Here is a 25,928-nt window from a genome sequence, read left to right as displayed (position 1 = left end):
CTGGTATTGTAAGAATGAAGGATTTTTCACCTGATCAAAAACATGCAGAATATACCTGATCCTAGCCCTTGATGTAGCTCTCCTTCTGTCCTGTCCTTGTCATACGTATCTTTATTTTCCATGTATATGGCTAACTTCTGCAGTTATTTTGAGTTCAGTAAAAGTTTTGAATATATGCCAGTCTTGGTATCTTGCCTATTATATTCCCAACACAGAAGAAGTGATGTGATGTTTTCTAATTTTTTCTAAATCTATACTTCACTCATAGTACACTGTATCTGGTAACAGAGAGTAAGAGTTGAATGGATTTGAGTAAGAGCTAGTTTTAAGACTGGCCATGTCTTTCATTTATGCTATCATACGTATGCAAAAAATCAAATTTTTTCACATGCTAGAATAAGAATATTTGCCCATTTTCCCATTCCCTGTGGAGGTACAGACGGATAAGCAACAAGAGAGATCACAAGGTACTCCAGGCCCCCCACACCCCCGCCCCAGACTGCACGTAAGTGACATGGTTAGGGTGTTTAGTTTGTAGTGAAAAAAATATTTCTTGCTCTTTAGAGAATGTGTTTTTTTTTTGTTTGTTTGTTTTTTTGTTTTTTTTGTGTTTTTTTTTTTGTACTACATCTGATTTCAGGACAGTAACTCTTCATTTTATCTTGGGCTAAATGAGATGATAATTAGCTCTCACTTCTTTATTTTTAAGTGTGCTGTCTTCAGTCTATGCATGTCTATGCATTTACATAATGATGACGTTCCATCTGCTTAAATCTGCTGCTTTGCTGAAGTGCGTGGTTAGCCAAACGCTTCTCAGATTATGCTCCGTGATGCATTCCTTGTTGTGATTTCTTCCAGGAATAACATAAATCCATCAGTCTTAAGGGGAGACTGATGAAAAGCAAGGTTGTAATTGTTTCTTTTCAGCAGGTGTTTAAATGTATGTGTATGTATATGTGTATATACACATGTATACATATACATACATGTATATGTGTGTATGTGTATATATATGTATACAAAATAAAATCTCAAATAACTCAAATAACTGCAATTAGACTAGTAAAGAAATGGTATCAGTAATGAGGTTACCTTTAGATTGATTCATATGATCCTGACATTTGCTTGGTACTGAAATTTCTTTGAGTGTTACCCAATGCTGTAAATCATTGGGAATCAGCTCTGAGTCAAGTCTTGTAGTGAGTGAGATGGGGTCCTCTGGCCAGCACAATGGAATCTCAATACGTGGTCCCTAATGCAGCTAATAAGTATTAATTTTAATTTAGATAAATATGGGGTAGGATCCTCAACTAATGTAAGCAGACATAATTTCACTGAATTCATAGTATGTTAAGATGTCACCAAACCCCGCTGTTAAGGACCCTAAGGACCCTGAGTTTAAACTTCAGCTAAAGGAAGGCATAACTTTGTGGAAAGCATGACCATAAACAAACTCATCTCTGTTTTGCTCGTTTGGTTTTCAGATATGTATATGTGCCTTTTGCATCCATGGAACAAAAAATGTCTTTGTACTTTTTCCCTGGGAATCATCACCATTGCATTTTCAGTGAATGTGCTATTGCCACTGACTGAGGTTCATACCAACACATTTCTGCTTTTTCATATCTTGTCTACATAATGGGGCTTTTTTTTCTAAACTTTGTGCTGAATGTAAATTTGGAGGCAGCTTGTTGCATTATGTCTTTAGCTTTCAAATCAGAAACTGCAGTTTTGTGAATCATCTCTATCTTAAGGATAGAGATGTATGCTTGCAGACAGATTTCAAAGATTATATTTTGGAAAAAAGCCTTGTTGGTTTTGATGCTGGTCACACTGAATTCTAGTCAACATACTGGGAGAAGATTAATTAGATTATTAAGGATTATATGTGTACTCTTCTGTTGAAATGTATTAGTAGGTAGAACTTTTAGTCTTAACAAGTGCACTGAAGTTGCCTACAGAACAAAACTGTGATTCAGAATTTCCACCATTCAGATGAACAGAATTAGAGATATTTTTATAAAGAAAGTAGCTATCAAATTGAATTCATTACATAGTCACGTTATTTACTGCAGACATCTCCCCTTTATTGTTCCAATGCCTAGTCAAGATTTTCTCCTGTTCGAAAAGACTTGTTATTTTCATAAATTAGATCTTACCCAGTATAACTCTAAAATTCAAAATAATATATTGCATTGCTGATGTCTGAACAGGTTTTAATTGAAATTTTTCTCGCAGAAAATCATTTGCGTGTTTATAGGATTTCAAAAAGTGTTCATAGAATTGCTTCTCGTAGCTGAGGTACCCTAAGACGGCAAGGGCTACCAAACAAATGCAGTGTTTTGCAGTAGAGCTCAGCATTGAACAAGCTGTGTGAGGTTGATTATAAATTCTGTTGCAGTTTCAAGTAAATATGAGTGCATTTTATAAGATGTAGACAATCGTGTATCTACATAATATGGCAGGTTTAATTCTATCCATGTTTGTTGCAGGGGGACACCCTGCAATGCCTGATAGGTAGATTCCTATGTTGAAAGGATATTTATGCAATTACTAATACAAATGCAGTGTGATTACCAGTTTTCTTTTTAGACTTATAAATGTGCTATCTTTCCCCCAACTTACAAACTACATGGTCCCTCTTTTTAACTTATTTACCTCTAAGAATGAACAAATCTGTTTCATTGTATTTTCATTCACTTTCTTGTAGACTCAAATGCAGAATGTACATTAAACATGCAATAAGCAGAACAGTTCAAAGTGTCTGTGGTAGTGTTTGTTAGAATCGGCCTCCTGGAATCCCAGCTTTTCAGTCTGTGTATCTTGATGGTCTTTGTCCTTATTCTAGGTGCTTAGAAGAGGGTGGACCCAGTATCTGTACCTTTATGTACTACCTCTAGTTCTCCCATTCCCAAATGGAGATTGTTCAGTATTGTTTTTAAAACTACCCAATTTTCTTGAATTAAGATCTAGGCCCATGCTTTGACGTTATTGTATGTTCTCACAATTCTGTTGATTATAATGAAGTTATTTCTTCTATTTACTACTACTTTGCCCTGTTGACAATTCAGAATCTTAGGTAGTCAACTGAAATATATCAGTACAAGATCAAACTGAGGAATAGTGGCGTGGGTACATCTACTGTATGATTTATATGAAGTGAAGTTCTGATCTTTTTTCCTCCCTTTTAATTTGTTTTAATAAACTGCTTCTCTCTCTGTGGCTTTAGCCACCACAATGTACTTCAGTGCTGTTTTGAACATCGCAAGTGGGCAGGACCATGCAATGTCCATGCTCATTCTCTGCCCAGTCCATCAGCTTTCAATTAGATGTCAGAAGCCATGATATTTTTATGGTCCACACCTTTATCCACAGATTAACAACAAACTCAGTTGTTATGTCTCTTCATGAGATACAGTTACAGGGGAAAAAAAAAGATGCTAGTAGACTTGGTAATTGCCATGCCAGGTAGTCAGTATTAGTTGAAAAGATACGTTTGTCTTAAAAGTCCAATATAACTGTTTAACATACAGCTCTTCTCTGGAGCTATACATTTCCCCTCCTCCCATCCTAGCACAAACAAAAGTGTTTGGTCCTAGATACAAAGGTTTTCAGCATGATAAATCTGGACTGGGGACAAAACTGAAACAGAAGGCTTTTCCTGTATAACACTAGAAGTGTTTCAGTGAAGAGTGGAAGCCAAATTACAGTCTATATCCAAGCAGGAGGAGTACAGAATAACAATAGGGTATGCTTCACATAGTATAGTTACACACTAATATAAAATGGGGAATACTTCTAGGAAAAGAATATAAAAAAATTAGATTTAATGATGGCCATGTTCATATCCTTGGCAGAATCTTTTTTAAAACTTGCCTTATGATGGAAAGAGAATCTTGCTTCCCACTTCTCCACACCAATGACTCAGTAGAAATTCTTTTCCGATTAACTTCTAGAATTTCTACAGCTCATTATGTATCTGTTGTTACCAGGATGTCATTAATAACAATATCTGATGATTTCTCTTGCTGTTTCATGTAGGAAGTAGGGCACTGTGAGCAGTACTATTAAAATAAAATCGTGTACTCAAAGTCCAATTAGTCTTTTTGAAAAAGGCTGCTCAAGAGCTTAGTATTTGTTAAAATGTTTTCAGATTGTGTACAGTGAGTAAGCCTGGTTCTGAGTAAGTTCAGCACTGGAAATAAGACATTTACATTTTCCTCTTGTGCCATTATGCGCACAGTTAATCTGGGATTATACTGGTAGTCTCTAAACGCTTCCTCTCACCATGCAGAAAGCCCCCACATTTAGATATTGGGTAGGTTGGGGAATCAGCGAATGCTTAGTCTTCCTGTAGTGTTAAGGATTTGCTAATACCTAGTTCATGAGTTTGATTCTTGAACTGGCTGAGCTATGGAGGAAATGCAGAAAATGGGAAGAACCATTGGCATTAAAGTGTCAATGTATGTTAGAGTCTTGAAGTTTTCAAGCACAGTTCTTGTCCCTTATTGTGATCTAACTTGTACCTGCTGTCAAAAGTCTTTGGTTATTTCTCTTACCAGATCTGAGAAGAAAGCACTTGCAAGACCTGCTTTTTAGTATGTTATGTGTATCTGAAAAAGGGAGACATAAGGGCTCTGTTTTATTCTTTGCATGATATAGAATAATCAAAGGAATCCCTTGTATTTTAGTACAGTATGGAACAAGTAAAGAGAAAGAATAGTATAATGGATCTGCCTGCATGTATAAGATGGGAAGCATACAGACCCACTGGTCATGGGGTTGGTTAAGATAATTCTTTCAAGTAACAATATATAGTATAACTTACTGAAAGTGTAAATATGAGTTTACTCTGAATGTTATTGCTTTATTGAAGAAACATTCAGATAAGGAAGTTCTGAGGTTTCATTTTAGTGAATCTAAATCCTTCCATATGATATCATCTTAAATTCATGTATGTCATTGTATAAATTAAAGGGAATTGTACACTATATGTTTTCTTGCTTCTGTTTTATGAATGCTAGTAATTCATAATTAGCATATATGTTATTGATTATTTTGAAATGGTGTCTTTGTATAATACTCAAGATGGCAGTATTTTTAAATATTTAAGTCTGAATCTTTTCTTACAGATGTTTTGATGTTGGACTACATCGCTTTCTGGTCAGGTAAGCTGATTATTTTAAATTGCAATTCAATCTTGAAAAATATTTCTGTTGGTACTAGTGGAGATGATAATTTCATATGTACTAAATACTGCTTGATACTTTCTATGGCAAGATCCCCTTTCCTTTTCCATTTGTATATTGCTTTTAGGAACTTTAACTATTTGAGCTAGGTATCTGCCCCATTATGAACTCTTAAGGAACCACTTCTGGAGTCATTCAGGGAAAATTTCACTTGGGAAATTTCAGCAGAAGTATTTGAGTCATTTTTGAGGAAATGTATTTTTGTATTATGTCAAGAGCATACCTGGAGAGGAAAGACATTGGGTAGTTTCTTACTGAACACCATACTTTTGTGATTGAAATGAAATGCAAAAATACTCTGTGAGATCGCACAAACTCTTTAATACAAGGAAAATGGGATCTCAATTAAAGTTGCACAGGCAACCCTTGTCCTGACATTTCATAACAGTTCAGCAGTAGACTTTGCAACATGAAGGTGGTTTTACATGTTTTTATTTTTTAATATAATATGAATGTGTATATGACAGACAGCTCTCTTCACTGAAGCCAGTATTGTATCAATATTATTAACAGATATGCCATTTTGGTATGTAGAAATAGTTTTGAGACTCATGAAGGTATTTGAATTAAAGTATCAAGTCTACAAAAGTAATCACATCTATATTTAAACTAGTAGATAAAGGATTTTTATTCATTATGTAAGAATTTGTTTAAAAATATGCTACTGCTGTAAAGGGAATATTGTGTACAACAAAATCTCCTGGAAATATAAATATTTTATTAACCAAGAACAAAATCATAGTAACTGTTGATACACCAAATTTGATCCACTGGTTATGCACCTGTCACAGGAAGATGTGGTTAACTCATATGAAGAATGTAATCAAGTATTGTATACTGCAGTATTTTACATCATGTGAAGACTGTAGTAGTCATATGCAAACAGCCACTGAATTTGAATGAGTTGAGTGTTCTCTTTTTTTTTTTCATTAATATGTCATCATTTCAAAGCTCATTGTGGCTCCTGTGCAATAGCATGTTGCTTTAACCTTAGAGACACCTTTAATAATACTTCATTCTTAGTCTGTCACCTACTCCTGTCAGTAACCTGAAGAACCACTAGACACTTTCTTTGCAACTGTTCTGTTAAAGAGCATATATTTTTCTGCTTTATCAATGAGTTTTGTTTAGCTTTCTTTAACTGAAAATAAACTATTGTTTAGTAGATGGAGGAAGGATTAGCAGAAAACTTGATTTGCATCTCTGCCATTGATCTGTCATGTGACCCTTAGAAAATTCTTGCCTTTCTTTGTTTTGTCCATTTAGACAGTCTCTGCCTCTGAGAGCTTTTAGATCTTCTCTTGTGTGTTCATATAGAACCAGTTACAAAAGGATCCCTTCACTATTTGGGCTTCTAGATGTGAAATACAAATGATAACTTAAAAATAAACAGTTGCAGCTAGGGTAAAAATCTATGAATCGTGAGATTTGAAATGTTTGAGATACTATGTTGTTATAAGTGCAAGTATTCCATCAGTTAAGTACAGTGGAGCAAGGAGCAAACTGTGACATTTTCAAATATGGGGCCAACAAAGATAAAAATAGTCTCAGCTTAAAGCACGCACTGTGCTAAATCAGTTGCTGAAATGCTAATTGAGAGGACTAGAACTGTACTTAGCATGGCATACACAATAGATGGCTTGCTTGAGTGAAGCATGACACAGTGTGACACAGATTTAGAGCTACACAGATTCTTCTGTATTCCTAGCAAAAAATATGTATAAAACATACTCATTCCTATGGGTATAGCTGTGGCTTGAACTATGCTTCTGAATATGTATTTAAGAAGCTCAGAAAGGTTTAAAGGTCCTATCTTCTTTGTATTTGATATTATGGAAGAGTGAATATTATATTAAAAAGAAAATTAACTGAGTATTGTTTATAGGTTTGGTCTGACCTGGATTGTACAGCTAGATTTCTAACCGCATTACTTGCATGCTGAAATATGTTAGCATCCAGGAACTGCTATTTGTGAAATTGAAGTGCTATTGAGTGTAATTGTTTCAAGGTCTGGGCCTTGAATATTTGTTAGCACCATCGTACTCTTTGATCAAACAGGGAGCTTGGAAATTCATGTGAGAGAAATTGGTGATTTCATGATGAAAACTATATTCTCATAGTACCCCTTAAATATGTACTACCATACTTGAAGGTCACAACTATTTTCATTGTGGCATATAAAAAGTAATTGTTGCTTCTCCTTTTGGATCAGCAAAATTATTAAGCAGAGCTATACAAATCAAACAAGTACTATACAAACAGATAATAACATTGTCACTACAGAAAAAATGTGTTTTCTAAATTTAGACATTCTCAGAACGGAGTGGTGTGTGCAGTGTTGGAGTTCAAAATGCGTAAAAATAGCATTTAAGGTAACAGTTTACTGTGAAAGATAGAGCAACGGAGGGGCTGCCTCGTGCTGTTTGCTTGCTGAAGCCATTTTCTCCAAGCATTTCTTTCATCCAGTGCTGAGAATAGGGCACTGGATGAAATAAGTTCTTGAACAGATGAGAATATTTATTCTCTTAATGCCAAGCAATGCTTTCTGTAGGGCAATGCTGACCAGGGATGTGGAGAAGAATGACAGTCCCTGGAAACACGATCTTTTTGAAAAATCTTCACCCCTTCAGCGCTGCTGTGCCTTTGAAAAAGTGCGAGTTATACTCATTCCGGTACAGATGCGGCTTTGCAAAGAGCTGCAGGACCATGAACCCACAACATCATCCAAAGATGTTCATCTGTTACTAACACTCAGTGCTCACCCCGTGCTTCATAATAACTTTAACTCGCTTAGAGCTTCAAGTTATTTAAGTTTAGGTTATTTCCTGATGCAGAGGTTCTCCAGATGGAAGACTTCAAAACCATCCTATTTCCCAGTTTTCTCAGATGAAACAAGGCATCGTTTGTCTTCTAGGGTCAAAATTCAATAAATGTGTTGCCACCTCTATTGATTTTGGTTAGAACCAGAACTCCTGTATGTAAGGGCAGAATGGTCCCATGGAGAAAGAGACATTACATTTCTAAATTTGGGGATCTCTGCTGAAAAACAGAAGATAGCAGAGAAGAGATTGTTCATCAGCTAGTTCATCTGCTGTTCTCATTTCCTGTGGAATACCATGACCCCGCATATTTCTATGCTACCCAAAAGACTAACAGAATAGTAATGATAGTGAATGATCTGCTAGACTGGTAAGTGCTTTGTTCAATAAATTAAAAAATCATTTTTTTCTAGTTACTCTGTTCAGAACGGTGCCGCTAAGATTGAATTCTTGTGAGGTTAAACTCTTCTTAAAATGCAGATATTACCTTCCAAAGGGCATTGGAATTCTTTACTGAGATGCTGAGAAGTCACTATCTAACTGTAACCCCTATGGGAAATGTAGTCGCTCACTGAAGTCCTCAACAATGTTTAAGTTATTCTAAGCTTCAGTAATCCACGATCCTGCTGTTTAGTGAGAGCAGTTAAGAAAAAAAAAAAAAAAAAAAAAGGCAGTTCTTGCTTTCACCATTTTCTACATCTGTGAAAAAATCAAGCACCTAAACTTCTCCTCTCTCTCTACTGTGCCCAGGTCCTGGAAAGTCAACATCTGGTGCAAACATTCTCTTCCACTATGTTATGTGCTTTCTCTAATGCCATTCCTAGGCAAAATCTGTGGTGATTCTGTGCCTCAACGCAGATGCAGATTACCTGATGGTGTGCGATGTGAAAACAGCCTAAAAGATGACCTTGCTTTGAAAATAACAGAGCTGATGCCACACAGCCTTTCTGTTTCTCTGAGCGTGGCTGCCTGTAAAATATTACTGACATTCTAGCTGGGCTAGACAGCACAACATTAAAAATTCCACCTTTCTTGCAACAGGATTGATGGACGAATTTAGATAACTGCTTCTGTTTTTGAAGTCACTAGCTGTAAAGTCCCACAGGGATACATCCTTTTTCTCATCACTTTCAGTATGTCTACTCTGTCAAAACTTCACTTCAGTCCACTTTGTATCCTGGTCACCTAATCATCCTTCTACTGCATAAGTGACAATATATTTCCAAACTGTCTTCTGGAGCAAACTAGTTTCCTTGAGAACAAAATCTGAGTGTGGTTCTGGAGATTGTTCACTCCACTGACCCTTTCCATTAAGTGGTATGTAAAAGATTGCACCAACTTTGTCTTCCTGTGCCCTATACAGTCCACTAGTATTGCCTAAGTGGCTTTGCACCCTCAAGACTTCACTTCTGTCTTCTCAGGCCATAATGTTATCACATAGCCTTAATCTTATACCATAATTACAGGCCACAGCACTGCAATCGCATTTCTTCAAACACTTTGAGCTGAGAAAAACAAACACAGCAGTATTCTCAGGATCACAATGTTGTGTCTTAAGGACAATTTCTTTGTTGTCTAGATTTGACCAGTCTGTTCCAAATGAGGTTAATTCTAAGCACTTTTGCACAATGTCTTTGTGTACCACCTTGCCTGGGAGTCCAGGATGGCTGGTTGGAACAGGTGCATTTGATACAGTGTACGTAGCTAATGCATCTACATGACACCCACCTAGTGAACAGTATGTTTTTTGGTGTTACCCACTACAGCCCCATTACAACTTTGTCCCAGGTTTGTTCTTCTCACTTGTACCAGCACTGGCACAAACATACTGTATTGATTAAGCAACACTGTGGCTGGATGAAGAGAAACTGTTTATGGCTAATAACCCTAGCCACCAAAGCAGCGCTAACCTAATGTACAGGGTTCTGCATGATGTAACACTGCATAAACTGCCAAATATGTGAGTAGCATACTGCAGTATTCCATTTGCATCTGCTAATGTACTTCCTAGGAAAGGATCTGATGTCTTATGTTTGTCACATGCAGATAAGATCACTGTTGCCTGTGAAATTTGGGCTTTACAGTATGTATATGTGTGTGTAAGATACACGCAATTGCTCAGACATCTTACTGCTGTGCTCTCTTCTGAGTACTTTCTGTCTCTGGTTCCAAGTCCTTAAGCAGGGACTAATAGAGCATGAGGCTGTAGCAACTGTTCCCCAGACTTGACCCACTTGGATCACTTCTATTCAGCTTCTAAAGGAGGGCAGATTAACACATTTCCAGGTTATTTTGCAAAACCATCCTCTGGACAAAGAAGCCCCACAATAACAATAGTGACAAAATTGAAGTGCATGGGAAATACTACTTTACCTCCATAGCCAGGGAGGTAAGAACAACAAAAAATGATTCTTACAGTCTTTTGTAAATCTTATGATGCAAGTATGATGTATTGGAGATAGATTTGTTAGCACATTTTGGCTCTCTGCAGGGCTAACTTATTTAGTCACAAAATTTCAAATAAAGTTCTTGCAGTGCTATCAACAATATAGTCTTGTAACTAATGGAAGCAACCGTAGCAAGTCAGTGATGTGATTGAATGGCTTTGTGTCTAATTTGTATGTAGTTTTAAGTATAAAGTATAGGTATTAGCTTAGGAATTCTTCTTTCTTGTTTAAATTAAATATAGGCCTTTAGCGTTTCAGTGGAAATGATTTTACAGCTCTAAAATACAGAAGACTGTAGCAATCTGTTTATCTGTAGACCTCTATATGGAGGAGCTGTAACCTGTAGCTCTTTTATAAAATGTTGTAGTTGCATCCAGCCATGCTGCAGAGTTCTGAGAGCTGTTTTTGTTAGTAGTGGGAAAGTTTTGAGAGGTATGCTGACATTGGCAACTTTGGAAGTGTCAGCACTGCTCAAATTCAGTTCCTGTTGAAATCACTGATAACATTCAAGTGGCATAACAAAACTGGGTAATGCTTGGAAGCTTCTAAAAAGGTCCCAACAGGAAGACTCAGTCTTGCTACTCGTAAGAGTCTACAGCTCAAATCTTGTGGACTGTAGTGGGAGGCTCTTTGAATGTTCTTTTACTGTGTGTAACAGGCATAAGTATGTCCAAAAAACCAAGGTGGTTATAAAATCTCAGTCAGGCAATAATGAAGAATAATATCAAATTGCTTCAGAGTAACTGCAATCTCTGAAATGCCTTCTCAGTATTAAATCTTTTTTTTTAATAGAGAAAACAATCTGTTGTTACATAATGAATTAGTATCAAGCATGTTGCAAAAAGAAGACTTGTTTTCTATAAACAAAACTGAATCTTTATGTAAATGTTATGTAAATGTGACATTTAACTTAAACTGTTGGAGTGGAGAAGTCGGGATTAACAAGGTACAGATCTCATCATGTTTATGTGTTGCAACTGTGAATTAAAACAGTTTGTTATTTTTGTTGCAGGGTGTTTGAGTTACTCTCTACAAGCAGGAAATACAGAGTTGATGGAACATGAAATATTTTGAGATTCAGTTCAGGACACTTTTTAGTAGTTTTACTGAATAGTTTAATGGAAATAGATCAAAAAGTGTATTTCAATATAATAGAAGAAAGTATGTACCCAGCAGTCTTGAACTACCTGAGATTCTGAATTTATTCTTGGTGAAGTTCATGGAATTATGTCACAGATGCATTGTTGTCTCCTGACTTTGGTTATAAACTGCAGAATTTGCCTGTAATTTACGTGTGATTCATTCACACCTGCATCTCAAAGTCACAAAACTTAATATGTAAGAAATGTTATTTATATGAAAAGTTATCTTTTCATATAAAAAGAATATGTTCTTCCAGTTCCACTAAAGACTTGCAGTTAAAGCTAAGCATATGTATAAAGTTTTTTTTAACTGAAATCTAAATGTCCTAACAAATTTCTACTTAATCCTGGGTTTTTTGATCAGTTAATTTTAATTTTTCATATGCATTACTTTTTTCTTCCTCATGTTGTGACCCATATTTGAACTCTGGCATACAGAGAGACATAGTTACATTTCAGCTGTGAAACTGAAATTTGTTCTATATCAATTTCAGTGTTAAAACATAGACCAAAGCTGGAAAAAATATGAGAAAAACAAGATGAAAAGAACATTCTTTTCTATTCCCAGCATCTGGGAGCATCGTGCCTTCAAGAGGCAGCCCTGCTGCCCAAGCATTCCTCTTGGTTCACCTGCTATGCAACATTGTTGCCACGAGAGGGTGGCCTTGCCCTAACATTTTGTAAACGCTTATGCTGTATATTAGCATATAGGACTATTTTCTTAACTCCTGTGGGTATGGAGATGAATTGCAATTCATTAGCATGGGGTTAATTTTGACCTGATCTGTCGTAAACTAGAGCAACCTAGAGGCTGCTCTAATGTATTCTACCTAACTGTAGGCCTGAAGAACTGTCTGGCAATATCTAAAGAGCTGCAATTTGTCTTTCTGTGCTCCTACCTCATCTATACTCAGCTAAGCTTGGGAACAGGTAAAAATTTTCGTATTTAAGCTGTGATCTGTTTGTCATCTTTCTCTGTATGGTGAATGTTGTAGGGAGTGGCAGCAGTTTTTCAGAATAGTCCTAAGAAGTCTGCATCTGAGGAGATAAACTTAAAAGCAGAGGAGATAATATAGTAATTTCTGGCTCTTCTTCCTGAAAGTACCAATTCAGATGGTAGGTAGTTTGGATATGGTAAGAGGTACCAGGAGCAGCTGCTCAAAATAACACGTGTGGATTAAAACAGCAAAATATAGAATGATTTCCTTTGTCTCATTGGGCAGCAAAAGAGTAAAACCTGCATGTATTTCTCTTCCTTAGCTACCTTATGACTTGGAGCATTTTTGTGGATATAAGTATTCTGAATCCTTTCCCGAAGATCATGGCTCTTCTTCAAATATTTGTGCTTGAGGTCAACTGGCTTTGGCCTTGCCTGGTTCCATAATTACACAGTCATCTAATTAGGTGATTTGTTTGTTTAATGGTAATTTAGGTGATTTGTAAAATTATTAAATTTTACAAATCACCTAAATCTGTGGCCTTGCAGAGATGTGTTACTGAAACTATTTGAGATACAGAATGTCTGAACACCAACCCATTGACTTTAATCTGAATTCATAAGTTACAAAATACTCTCAGATCATCGCAGCTGGATAGTGCATTATCAGTGTGTTATCTCTATCCAAAATATATGCTATTTTTGGTACTGCAGTAGCATGCAACAGTTTCACTAAGATCAATACTTCAGTAACCTATAGGGTAGATGGTAATCTGCCTTCCCTGATCCTATAAGCGCTTATGCATAAGTATATATCTAGTTTGAGGTCTTCATTCTAGAGTCTGTCAATTTACCAAGTGAGTTTGTAGAGTTAAGTCTGTAGCTGAAGATCTGCATTAGGACAAAGTGCAAAGAGTAGGCATGAGAAACAAATCTAAAGGGCAGAAAGAAAGGACAAAGGCAGGACGCTTGATAACACATGTCTAGTTAACCACAGTTCTCGTGGTTTGAGGGTTTCAATGTGAAGGTACAAATATTTTGAGACACCTGAGTGGAGTCTTAAGACCTTGATGTGTTTATATTTGTCTGCAGTAGTATTGATTTCAGTAGTAAACTCTGGGTAGAGGACTTCACTGCAGTTATCTGCAGCACTGATGGCAACTTCAGTATTTTTAGAGCTACAAGCAAGATACTTAAGAGAAGGTAGAATAAACTGTTTACAAGTGCTGCCGATGTGGGGCAGGAGGCATTTTAATGAATATTAAGCTCAATAAGGTACTATATTGAAAACCATATTCTCTCTGGACTGATTCCTAAATGGTATATGGAATTACTGAATGCAAATCACATGCCACCAGAAAGGTGAAATGGAAAGCTTTGGGACCTGGCAGTCTGAGGGTATGAATGCTAACCCCAAGAGTTTTAACTGATTTGTGGTACTGTAATGTAAAGTGAAATCCTAGCTTCATTACAGTCTGTGGGAGTTCAGCAAGATCAGAATTTCACCCTGAAGGTCTCCGTGCTTTTTCTTTTTGGATCTGAAGCAGGATAGTGATTATCCTTTGTCAAATGCTTGAGATCTATGGATTAAAAATGCTATATAAGAGCGAAACATTTTTTTTTATAAGCTCTTTACATAACACCAAGAACAGATGATAAAACAGGACAGGAAGTAAATATTGCATTTGGAGTCATTCTATCACAGACAAAAATTTAGGCTAAAAAAATCCCCAAAATGTCATTCGTTCTTTGCAATTTGTATATGCTCCTAATTACATTTAATTTGAGCAGATTAACATAAATAGGAAACTGAAATAAAAAGTGCTCTTCTAAGCAGATAAGAAAAAAAATCAATTTTAGTTTATATATATATAAAATGTTGTTTTACATTTTGCAGTTTAAAGAGTGACACTCCTTCCCTAGCTCCTGTGTAAATTAAGCTATGTGAATCAGTGTCACGCAGACTGTCCCTTTGAAGTTCACAAATCAATAATTGGATAGAACTCTAATTTTTGAAGGAATGAGAGGTCAAAAACTGGACACTTCTATTTATCTTACTGTCTGAAATAGGGTAGTTTAACAAAAAAAAAAAAAATGCAGTAGGCTTCCTAGTGTATCCCAAGATGTAGTTGCAGTACCTCCATACAGTGCTGAGGAATGAGTGAAGTTTATAGAAGCTAAAGAGTGATGCTTTTTATCTGCTGTCACATGGTTTGTTTACTTTCTCCTTCAGAAATTTTAGTGCTTCCCTGCAACATAACTCAAAAATCAGCAAAGTTTTTTAAAAGATGACATCAACTGGACATTTGAAAAGTGTCCCAACTTTTCAGAAAGTGTCTGGTGTTCTGCTTTGTGTGCATAGCAAAGTGAAGTTTGTTCATCTGAGTTCCATGATTTTACTCTAAATTTAGCTAGTATGAAATAAAGCAGAATTCCACCCTGACTTATGTAAATTGAATCAGGATATATAAATAATAAGTATTCCTCAACTATTTTTGTGAATTTCCGTAGATTTATATTGCTGTTACATAATGAGCATTATCTCAGCTAGTATAATAAGTATAATGGTGTTGCCATGTGCTAGTGCTTTTTGGAGACAATTGTCATAGTTTAGAGATTATTTTAAAATGTGTCTAGCATACTGGTACAATCAATTGTTTTTTTAATCTGTGTTAGGCTATTTCTCTGGAGATACTCAATATAGACATACACGACCTCCTAGTGAGGCATAGCAGTTTTAAATACTGACCTTAATTTTTTGAGCAGTGATAAGGAGCTAACATTAGAACAGAACCTTCAGTAGTGTTTGAGTTCTGCCAAGTTCAAATTCACCAGAAAAATTGATCTCTTCTGGAGGGATCGAAGTAGTGAGCCAAAGTGGGCCATGAGTTATTTAACTTTTCTCATCTGAAAGTGATGAGTGTAGCAACAATTCATGAGCAAGTATCTTCAAAGACCAACCTAAGTAGAATTGATCTTGCCATGAGGGAGAAGTTATCTCACCTCTGGAGGATTCACAGATTGTCTAAAAGAAATCACACGTTGTAGATCTCTCTTTTTTCTTTTTAAGAAAGAAAAAAACCCCTCTTGATAATAAATGTTAATAAATTCATTCACTGATAGAAATTTTTGCAAACACACAGCAACAGTGAAATGCAGAAGGCTGACTATAGGATTGTAAGATAGACTGATAGTCCTTAAGGTGCACAACAGTTCCTGGGATATTTTTTGGCTACAGACACTTGTTAGAAGAATATATGTATTAGTTTCTATATATTATTTAGACTGAATTCTAAATCTTATAATTACCATCTTGTGCCAGCTCAATACTGCTGGACTGCTGTCAGTGCTGGGTTTAGCTCATCTAGAACTACCTTGGGTAGTTGCTGCCTGATGACTCTGCAAACAGGACCTAAAATTGAATTCCTGTTCTGAACTGAATGAAATCTATATCCAAATCTGTATCCAAAGATATTCAGAGTTTCCAACTATGGGGACTTCATATGAGACTTGTGGGCTTCTCAGAATGAACCTGAAGTCTGTTCAAGTACTAGCATTATCACAGAGGTGCTAGTAATTCCTCTCCCAAACAGTAAGTCCAGCTAGAATAAAGCTTACCAGGAAATCAAAATAAAAATGATCAGCTTTAGAAGAAACTATTGCTGAAAAGTGCTGTTTATGTAGAATAAACCTTTCCTTTAGGAAGATACCTCAAGATGAGAGGAACTACTTGTGCACTAGAAATAAATGATTACAGTTGCAGCTGTCCAAATGAATGGAGCTTGAGAACAGACTTTGGTCAGTTAGTTTTAGTTGACAGCCAAGTGATTGGTGATGAGATATCTTAAACTGTACCATTGATCTCAAGGCAAAATCTCAAGTAGATTCTCCAGCAGAAATAAATCACAGATGAAATTTTAGTAAATGAACTTTAATCAATGCCTTCTGGAAGGAACTCTGTGTCTGTTCAGTAAGGATTTGTCTTGTAAAATGTGCTTGATATTACCAGCAGCTGGTAGATGTTAGTACTTCTTCCAGAGCTTCATTTGACAGTCATCTGTTAAAACAGACATGGCATATGGTGGAATCTTTCTATAATGTAGCTGTTGATAAATATTTCATTTCTTCTCACTGACAATGTCTTGTTCTTTTTAAACTATGTAAATAGCAAAATGGAGATAGTTGAAGTAACAATGGGAACCTGCTTTATCATCTTTCTATCGCACTATCTGTAGAAGTGTTTTTGGTGATATTTATGAATTTTTCCCCCTCACTGTGATTTGAACTGAAGCAACAAAATAATCCTTAAAAACTGTGTTTTAAGTTGTAGGTTATTCACACACCAATGGACCAAAATTTGTATACTCAGTATAAAGTGAGAGTTTGCATTCATAGTCTTTATTTGGATTAGCATTGCAAGAATAAAGTGGTACACTTGCAGCAGGTCATGATTAAGTGACAAAAATACATTTCTGTGTTTCAAAAGAATGGGATCCTTGAATTTGGGACACTTTTTTTCTTTCATTATGAGGTGCTGAATAAGGAAAACGGGTTATCAATTGTTTAAGAGACTTTTTATTATTATTTCAATTATGTGAGTGCTAACTTGTCTAAGATCAAAGTATCATTAGAGAAAATTATAGTACCTTCTGGGGGAAGGTACGTAAACTGGAGACAGTACCTCCACTTTGAAGAAGAGAAGGTCACCTGAGGTCTCTTTGATTCCTCAGATTCTAGAGATGAGTGGGGAACCTGGTAGGTCAGAGCAGAAGTTAACTACAAGTGGAAGAGCAACCATTCTGGATCATAGCAGAGTTCACCCTGGCCAAGCATTCTGTCTCTGCTAGTGATGAGCAGTGGGGCATCTAGCAAGGAAGTGTGTACACTGAGCTTGAACATTGTCAGTAAAATAGCTTTAGTGATTTGTGATTCAGGAACTTCTTGAGTCAGGACTGGTATCTTTATATATGGTAGTCAATAGTGTATGCTAACTTCTGGATGCTATTGATTTTGATTGGAATTACCTCTGTAAAGATGAACTACACCCCAAGAAGGGGGCTACCTGCACAGATTTGTTCTCAGACTCTGAGATGGAGATGTGCTCTCCTTGCACTTGCGATCACTTAGGAATCTTCTGAAAAAGTGCGTTGCTTGCATTTTCCTTGATATAGTTTATTGTTGATTTTTCAAAGCTAGTCAACCCTGCATCTATGGAATTGGAAAAAGGAATATGAAAGGAAATTACATTTTATGTTTAGGGATTATAGGTCTTTAGCACTAGAAGCACCTTAAGAAGACTACATTATTTACTTTCACAACTAATTCCTCACAAAATAAAAATTATAAATGCAAAATACACATTTTATGTAATCAAAGTTTTAGGAAACACCTGAGTACCTTAAAATATGATATACTTTTGATTCATATTTTAATTCTAGATTATTATTTCAAAATGATTCTCTACATACTGGCAAGAAGGTAATTAAACTTAGCAAGGAGGGTCGGTGGTCTTTAATTTGTTTGTAGATGAACAATAAGATTTCAGTAATATAAAACCAAATCTTATTTCCTAGATTAATTTAGTTTCAGTGATTAGATACACTGAGATGTCTATTATCTGAATGTTTTTATCATCCCTAGGCTTCCATAAGAATATTTGTGTCATCCCTAAGCTTGAGTTGGAAAATAACTTTTGTGGTCTTCCAGTGGTCTGGAGCAGCGATCTCTTGTTTGCTACAGTATTGGTTCTGCTGCACTCAGTCTGATTTCAAGAATGAATGCCAGATGCCAGGATTTCTGTCATTTTTTATTGGAAATGTGTTCCCTGATTTTATGGAGAACAGTTCTAGTTCTTTGAGGTACCCATCTTTGCATAATTTTCCCTGTTATTTCTGATTCCTGATTTTAGAACTGAAGATTAGTTAATATTTTGAACTGCGTGATCAGAGCTTTGTGTGGGTCAAGAGCACTGGTTAAGGAGCAAAAGTTGTAATGATCAATTCTGCAACTTCTTGGTCATGATTTTGCCTCAGTTTTTTATTTGTGGTAGACTTGACTATAGGATATTCTTTTTTATGGAGGTTGCCAGTTGCCTACAGGATTTGTTTTGGCAGGTAGGGATTAAGTCCTGACTTCAAGTAAAGAAATTACGTAGAAGCCACGACCATAGCACTTCCGTGAAGAACAGCCTTAACAGGGACAAAGTGTTTGATGCACTAGGCATCAACGGCTACAAGCTGATCTGTTATTTTTACTCTCCTGCAGATGTGGTATCAAATTCTTTCTTCTGTGTTTTGATCATCAGTAATTAATAGTGAAAATTTTAGCATAGAGGTAACTAAATGAAAAGTTGGGACTGAATTGACTGTAATTGAATTTCTGGGCACAATCTGTGAATTTTGTGTAGCATGAGAAGTTAAGCATGCGCTAACAAAACTGCAGTTCCTCCTCAGGCGTGGTACTGTGATTCATAGCATTGCTCAGAATAGACATGGTTTTATTTGCTTTATGTTACCAAGTTAAAAGTTACTTCAGTATTATGAGACAAGCATCCATATTATGGAAACATTAACCTTTGCTTTTTAGACAGTGCTTAGAAAAGGGAATTTTGTTCTCAATAATAGCAGATTAGAGGCATATTGCTCAAAAGTTAATTTCAGAACATTAGCTTCAGGTAGCACGCGTGCCCCTAGTTCCTCATGAAATTATTTTTGTGGTTCACTTTACTGTTTTCAGTGTTCTTTCTCTCGTCCATTGACTTGACCAAAGGTGAAAACTTGATCCGACTCAAAAAGGAAGTAGTGCAATAAACTGTTATGAAGTGTCATAAAGTGCACAGACGAATCAATGGGGAAAGCCTGAAATTATTTTTCTTGTATTTCTCTCACCTTAAGCATGGCTTATAACAAAGGCTCAGAAAGCAATATTCAGGCAGAAGTGTTAAGCTTCATCTGATAGTGTCTCTGAGGAGTTCAGAAGTAAATTAGAAAACTAATGACTGCTTTCATTAAGATGTTTCAGCTGTGGAAGCAAATGTATTGGAGTTGCATGTCTTCTATAAAGGTATAGCTACACAAATCCTTTTTAGGATCAAACTGATAAAACATATAATCACAGAAAGCCAACATATCTTTATTATGATTATGATCAGTGTCTTGAAGGCAGCATGCATCTTGACTGTGTAATTATCGCTTCATTGAAGTACCGTAGACCTTCAGAGTCTGAGCACAGAATGGTCACGGCATGCTGACTCTTGTCATGTTGCAAACAGAAGTCTTGTAAGGACAGTATACAGGCAAGATTATTGCAGGAAAGATACTGTTACTTACTTTGTAGATATTAAAAATAAGTATCAGCAATGCAGAGAATTGCCAACTTGATGGTTTATACCAGCATACAGTGAGAACATTTTTTTTTAAAGTGGAATAACATGCGAATAAACTGTCCATGTATGTGAATAAACCTTTTAGGCTCTTTCCACTGGGGTAAAATGAATTTCCCTTCTTGTCAAACAAAGTTACGCTGTTATCATAATGTTGGGTCAGCATCTTATGCTTGATTGTTTGTGTCCCCATGTCATACAGCTTCAGACCTTGAAAATGCATGCGCTTTGTTTCAAAGTGATCCTCATGTTTATATGCAGAGATGAACAGACTTCTTGGTAAGATTTATAAAAAAATAAAAAAGATTTAGTCTCTCTCAAGAAATGTGTGACTTCAGGTCTTGATGCAGACCTGAGATGTAGTAGTGCAAAAATCTGCCTAGAGATGTGTGTTACAGGTCCTGGTTTTGTCATAAAGATCATTAAAAAATAAAGCAGCGGTCAAGAAGTCCCACAGTTCAGATTCCTAGAGCATCAGAAGACTAGTGGTGAAATTATGAACTCCGGAGACTGTAAAATACAACTGCACTTCTTTCTGAAGTGGACTAAAGCTGATAGATGGAAATATATGTATGTAGCCTGGACGAACTTCCATTTCTTGTTTCTGGAACTTAGACTGCTGCAAATAGAAAGTAAAATTATTTTTTGTTAAGATGGAGAAAATAATTATATTTTGAAGAAAATATAAGGTATACAGACATGTACTTTTGTAGTCCTGAAATATGTTATAGAAGTGTTTTAAGCCAGTATTTGTTGTTGGACATCTCTCTTCTATATTTTGATTTGTTTTTAATTTGTGATCAACATCAAAGGGATATGAGTTTCTGCATGATCAGTTTAGGAAGTTCCATTAGAATGGTTCCACTTAGATGTACATCGCATTATGAAAATGGCTTCCTCTGTTTTGCTGGTTTATCTCGGTTGTAATTGTTGAAGACTTGTGTGACTTTTGGAAAGCTGTCTGATCAATCAGCATTTTTTTTATACAAAGGAATGAAAGGGAGCTTTAAGGAGAGCTGTTATGTTTGCATTTCCTTCTATGTAATAAAACAGTTTGTGTAAAATTAATTTATTCTTGAATTTCATTTCATTCCATCTGTACTTTTTTTTTATTGTTGCTAAATGGAAAGGTATCAATGAAATATTTGTATGTAAGCACCTGGCTACTATGCGTTTTTATAAAATTCTGCCAGCTGTGAGAAATCTCAGGCCAGAAAAGTTATTACTGGTAGTAATCTGCAAGCAGAGGAGCACTGACACAGCTGTGCAGCCCTGATAGGAACAGATAATACTTGTTGTCAATCAGTAGACTTGGAAAAAGAAGCATGAAATGCATAATAGGGGAATATTAAGGGAGGATGAATGGAGGATAGTAGCCTAGTTTTATTGGTCTGCTCATGTGCAGTACTAGCAAAGCAGTTGTTTTTGAAAACGTCGTCATTAATCCTTCTGTAGATTTTGTCCTCATAATTTCTTCCCTGTGAGAGTGACGGAGCACTGGCACAGGTTGCCCAGAGAGGTTGTGGAGTCTCCTTCTCTGGAGATCTTCAAGGCCTGCCTGGCTGCAACCCTGTCTAACATGCTCTAGGTGACGCTGCTGAGCAGGGAGGTTGGACTAGATGATCTCCAGAGGTCCCTTCCAACCTTACCCATTCTATGATTCTATGATATAATCTTTTTTACAACTGACATAACTGGAAGCGAAAAACAGGATTGGGCTTTAGAATTGGTGTTTACCACATACAGTTAGGAACATAAGAAATATTTCTAATTTTCTTGTTTCTGCACATTTACCTACATGCCCTTAGCATAATGCACAGACCCAGCCTGGCTGAAATGCCTAAACCTAAGTGAAAATGGTATTTACTGATTCTAACTCTTTCCTAAACACTGTTTGTGTTTCATTGATTTTATCTGAAATGTAAAGCCTTGCTGTTCAGAGATGTCAGATCAAGGAAAAAAAAATGTGCTCCTACTATACAAATTATCTAAGACAAAACTTTTACTATCTGTGATGTATGTGCTTCTCTTTGCCTTTTTTTTGTATGCAAGATAACATTGTGTCTAAAATGTTGGAAAATAAAGATAATCTCACTTAATCCCATTTGACTGAAGGCATTTTATAATGGCATCTCACCTGAGAGCGGAGTTGCTCCAGACAGTTAGATATAGTCAGTGGAGAGTTGCGTGCAGTCAGTTATATAGTTTTCTAGTCAATGGAGAGAGATGGATGCCTCCTGAAGCAGTTCAGCCAGGCAGGGCATCGGAGGAGCCTGTCTCTCTTCATTGCTTGTAGAGAGCACCCAGGAGCTTTGAGAAAGATTCCTAAAGTGAATAGGGATGAAAACAGGCCAGCATCCTTGATTTTTGGTTTGATGGTTTTCTTAAACTATTGATGCTTGACCTCGATGCACCAGCTGGCCATTTCCTTCACATCAGGTATTTAATGGTCAAGGTGAAGTGAAGTATGCTGGAATAGCAGAAAGATCTGCAGGATCTGTATTCATTGCCTGAATGCTTGACTATGGTCACTTTGGTGTTAAAAGGAGACACAACGGCATTGGTAGCCTGACAGGACACAGAACAGCTAAGATAAGGGATTTCAGGAGCCCCACTGATCGCAGTGCATGCATTTCCAGCCTCTCCCTTAATCCACCTTTGTCTTCCTGGCCTTTTGTGTAAAAATTTAATTTTCTTCTGGATCTACTGGATTTGAATCTGCAATATTTTTGGTTTCTAATACATGCTTTGCAGGTAAAATGATGATGTTTGTGACTAGTGGCGCATAGTTTTCCAAAGTTACCTTGTAAAGATGACAGATATAGTGTTCAGTAATTTAAAGGCACATAGAAGATTGTGGTAATATTTTGCTGTTATGATAAAGTAGGTATAATAAAATATGTTGAAGACCAGATAATAAGCGTCCAGGTACAACACTGTATCAAAACTAGTAATAGGGAAAATGTGGAAACTCAATTGCTTTACTTACTTTAATATGATTTATTAGTGTACTGGTGAGGAACATTATGGATAGAAGCTGAGGAGGTTTTATCCCTTCACTAACAGTAAAGGAAAATCAGATTTGGGGAACGATAAGCCACTGTTTGTGCCATGTCATTTGTAGAATTCATAGTGTAAATAGTGAACTGGAGTGGGAGAGAACCAAATAAAATGCCAGACTTTTATATTTAGTTGATAACCCTCACCTTTGTAAAATGGATGATAGAGGAGTCATTGCTCCTGAAGTCAGTTACACTTCTTGGTATCTGAGGAATTCCTCTGATCCTTCCAGTGCCTTTTCCTCATGCAGGAGAGGTAAAAGAGTTAATGACTATAAGAATATATAGCCACCTGAATCTTTTGACCTCAGAGTGCCTTATCGAGGAGGCAAGTTTTCATGAATGTTACCACTAGTAGATTCAGTTTGAACTATACCTTGCCATAAAAATTGATACCATGTGCTATTTTCCAGAGTTCTTATTTATATATTCCACACAAACCTGACATGCGTTCATTTTACTAGTTCCTGTCTTGCTGAGTCTTGCTCTGGTGAGAATATAGTTGTTATACAAACACTTAAACTGAAAGTTGAGAAATGAGTTGCTCAACACGTGAATTGCAAAGCTAGGAAAATAATCCTGGGCCTCCTGAGTCAGATTTCTGCTCACTAGACTCCTCTGTTTCCCCTTTATTTTTTTTCCCGGGATTCCGAAAATTGAAATGGGAATCATTTATAAAGGGTAACCGCACAGGATCGTGGTTTGGCTGGAGAAGGAAGCCATAAAAGGCTCGCTTCATTCCATTAGCTGTACTCCTATTTTTCCCCAAGGATAGAAATATTATCTTAACTAAAATCCTCTGGAAACAGCTCTCTTGCAGGAAAGCATTGACCATAGTAAAAGCCAGAGCTTTGCCTTTTGAAAAGTAACTTTATAAATAGGCAGTGAGGAAGTTCAGATTCTAGAGATGTGAAGGGAAGCAGAGATGGAAATCCCATTGGTAATCTCATAAATTCTGCCCATTTGCTCATCTGAAGTAAACAACACTTGAGGTTTTTTTCCTCCATTGCTGGGGGTTGAGGAGGAGGAAACAATTCTGTTATTTCTACTACACACACAAAGGGCCCAGAAGAAGTAATTTAAGGGCATTTGATGGTTCCAAGAGCAACGGGCTTTGATTGCTCATGGCTTTACAGAAATTTTAGCCACAAAATTTACAAATAGCAATTATTTAGCCTATCATTCACTTTTGATAGTGTCTCCTACCCACTTAGCCAAAGGGTAAATCATTATACTGGGCAGTGGATAAGATACTCCACTAAAACCAGGAGAATAGTCAAATGGCTTGGAGGCTGAACACAGTGCTTGAAATATGTTCTGGCAGTTCAGCAGACTGAGCTTCTTGGTGGCAGATGGCATTAAAATGTCGAAGCATTAAAATATGCAGGTTAGGAATGGAATAAGGCATATTAGAAATAATTATTCCACAGAAAAGTGATATTTCTATGAAACAAGTTCTGAGAGGCTTTAGGATAGTTGTTACTATATTGGCTATGTTAAGCTTTTCTCCCTGTCTTTCAGCCCTGGCAAGTGACTGTTACAACCTCTTTAGTAAGTAATCTTTAAATAATTTGATTTAAGTAAAACTAGAAAGTAAAGCTAGAAATGAATGAGTCTTCCTTGATCCTCTGTTAATAATCTGTGAATAAAAACCTTCTCTGCTAAGAAAAAGGTCTCCAGAAAGTCTCTTTCCAAGTTGCTCAGGAGTTGCTCTGAAAGAGCTCTTTATTCTCACCTAAAAGGATCAATAATGTTCTTCAGCTGATGTCCAATGTCTTTGTAATATTTTTCTGTTATAGCAGAGCCATCTATTTTCCTGGTCCTTGAAGATATAAAACTGAGTTTCTAGGGATGGTGTTCATACATTTTGCTCTCAGTATTTTGCTAAGATTTGGATTCTACAATCCTGGTAAATCATACAGGCTGGCCAATAAAGATCTATGTTAATGGAGAAGGGTGTGTGTTTTATCTTGCACAAAACACCGTATGAGCAGTGTGCTATGTGCTAGCAGTCTGTATTCCTGGATGCATTATTATCCAAACTGATGGACCTATTGAATATTGTAGTAGTATTGGACTCTCTGTAAAGGTAATAATATTTTAGCATATGTTGCCTATAAACAGAATATCTCCTGATTTACTTAGTAGATTACAGATGGACCTTTTCTAACACAGCAAACCAAAGGCCATGACTTTGAATCTTAATTTTTTTTTTTTTTCTGTAAATCCTCATCTCATATAGATGCTATGGGATAGTTTTCTGTCAGAAGCATTCTTGGCTCTGGGTTAATCTTTCAGCTGCCTGGCTTAAAAAAAAAAAAATCGTTTTCATCTAAATGGTCTTTAATTGATTCTATTTATTTATTAAAATTTATTTATTATAATGGATATTTCGGCAGCTAACATGGCTTGAGAATATCTTTGTAGAACCTACTTGCACATAAGCTGGCTGTAGCTGTGTTCTGTGTCATCTTGCTTAGTCTCTCTGTGAATTTGCCCCTAAGAGCCTTTGAATAAAAAATGGAGGTAGATCATTGTTTCTTACTGTTCCCTTGTTATTGGCTTAGTTTGTGACTTAGTTTGTAACAGGAGTAACAAAGTGGCTTTTTTTTCCCCAACCTTTTTCAGGCCATGTGATATAACATAGGATCAAGGGTGGGAATAAGTGCCCATACCTGTGCTTTGAAAAGGGAAGGTGTGGAAAACTTGGGATTGCTGGAAACATTTAACGAATTACTTCAGAAAACAGTTAACTTTCTTATTGGAATCACAGCTTATTCTGCCTGAGTAGCTCTGTGTTCTAGGGGAAGAAAGATGAAAGGTCAATGGAAAACATAAGTTCTGTGGCTATTTCCTTATACTCAGCCTAGTCACATGTAGAATTTTCTTAAGCA

At 36.4% G+C, this 25,928-nt stretch overlaps 1 protein-coding gene across 1 annotated transcript in view; it reads left to right on the top strand.

Moving 5' to 3' along the window:
* HHAT (hedgehog acyltransferase) overlaps nt 1-25,928 on the top strand; it is a 122,883-nt gene that overhangs the window by 54,340 nt on the left and 42,615 nt on the right. The window contains exon 9 of the mRNA XM_062571303.1: nt 5,133-5,168. Within this exon, the coding sequence (XP_062427287.1) occupies nt 5,133-5,168 (36 nt within the window). The remainder of the gene's footprint in view (nt 1-5,132; nt 5,169-25,928) is intronic.

This window comes from Rhea pennata, chromosome 3 (genome assembly GCF_028389875.1).
Source record: "Rhea pennata isolate bPtePen1 chromosome 3, bPtePen1.pri, whole genome shotgun sequence".
NCBI classification, from domain to species: Eukaryota; Metazoa; Chordata; class Aves; order Rheiformes; family Rheidae; genus Rhea; species Rhea pennata.
Note: the sequence above shows the minus strand (reverse complement) of the source record. Positions and strands in the feature narration are given on the sequence as shown.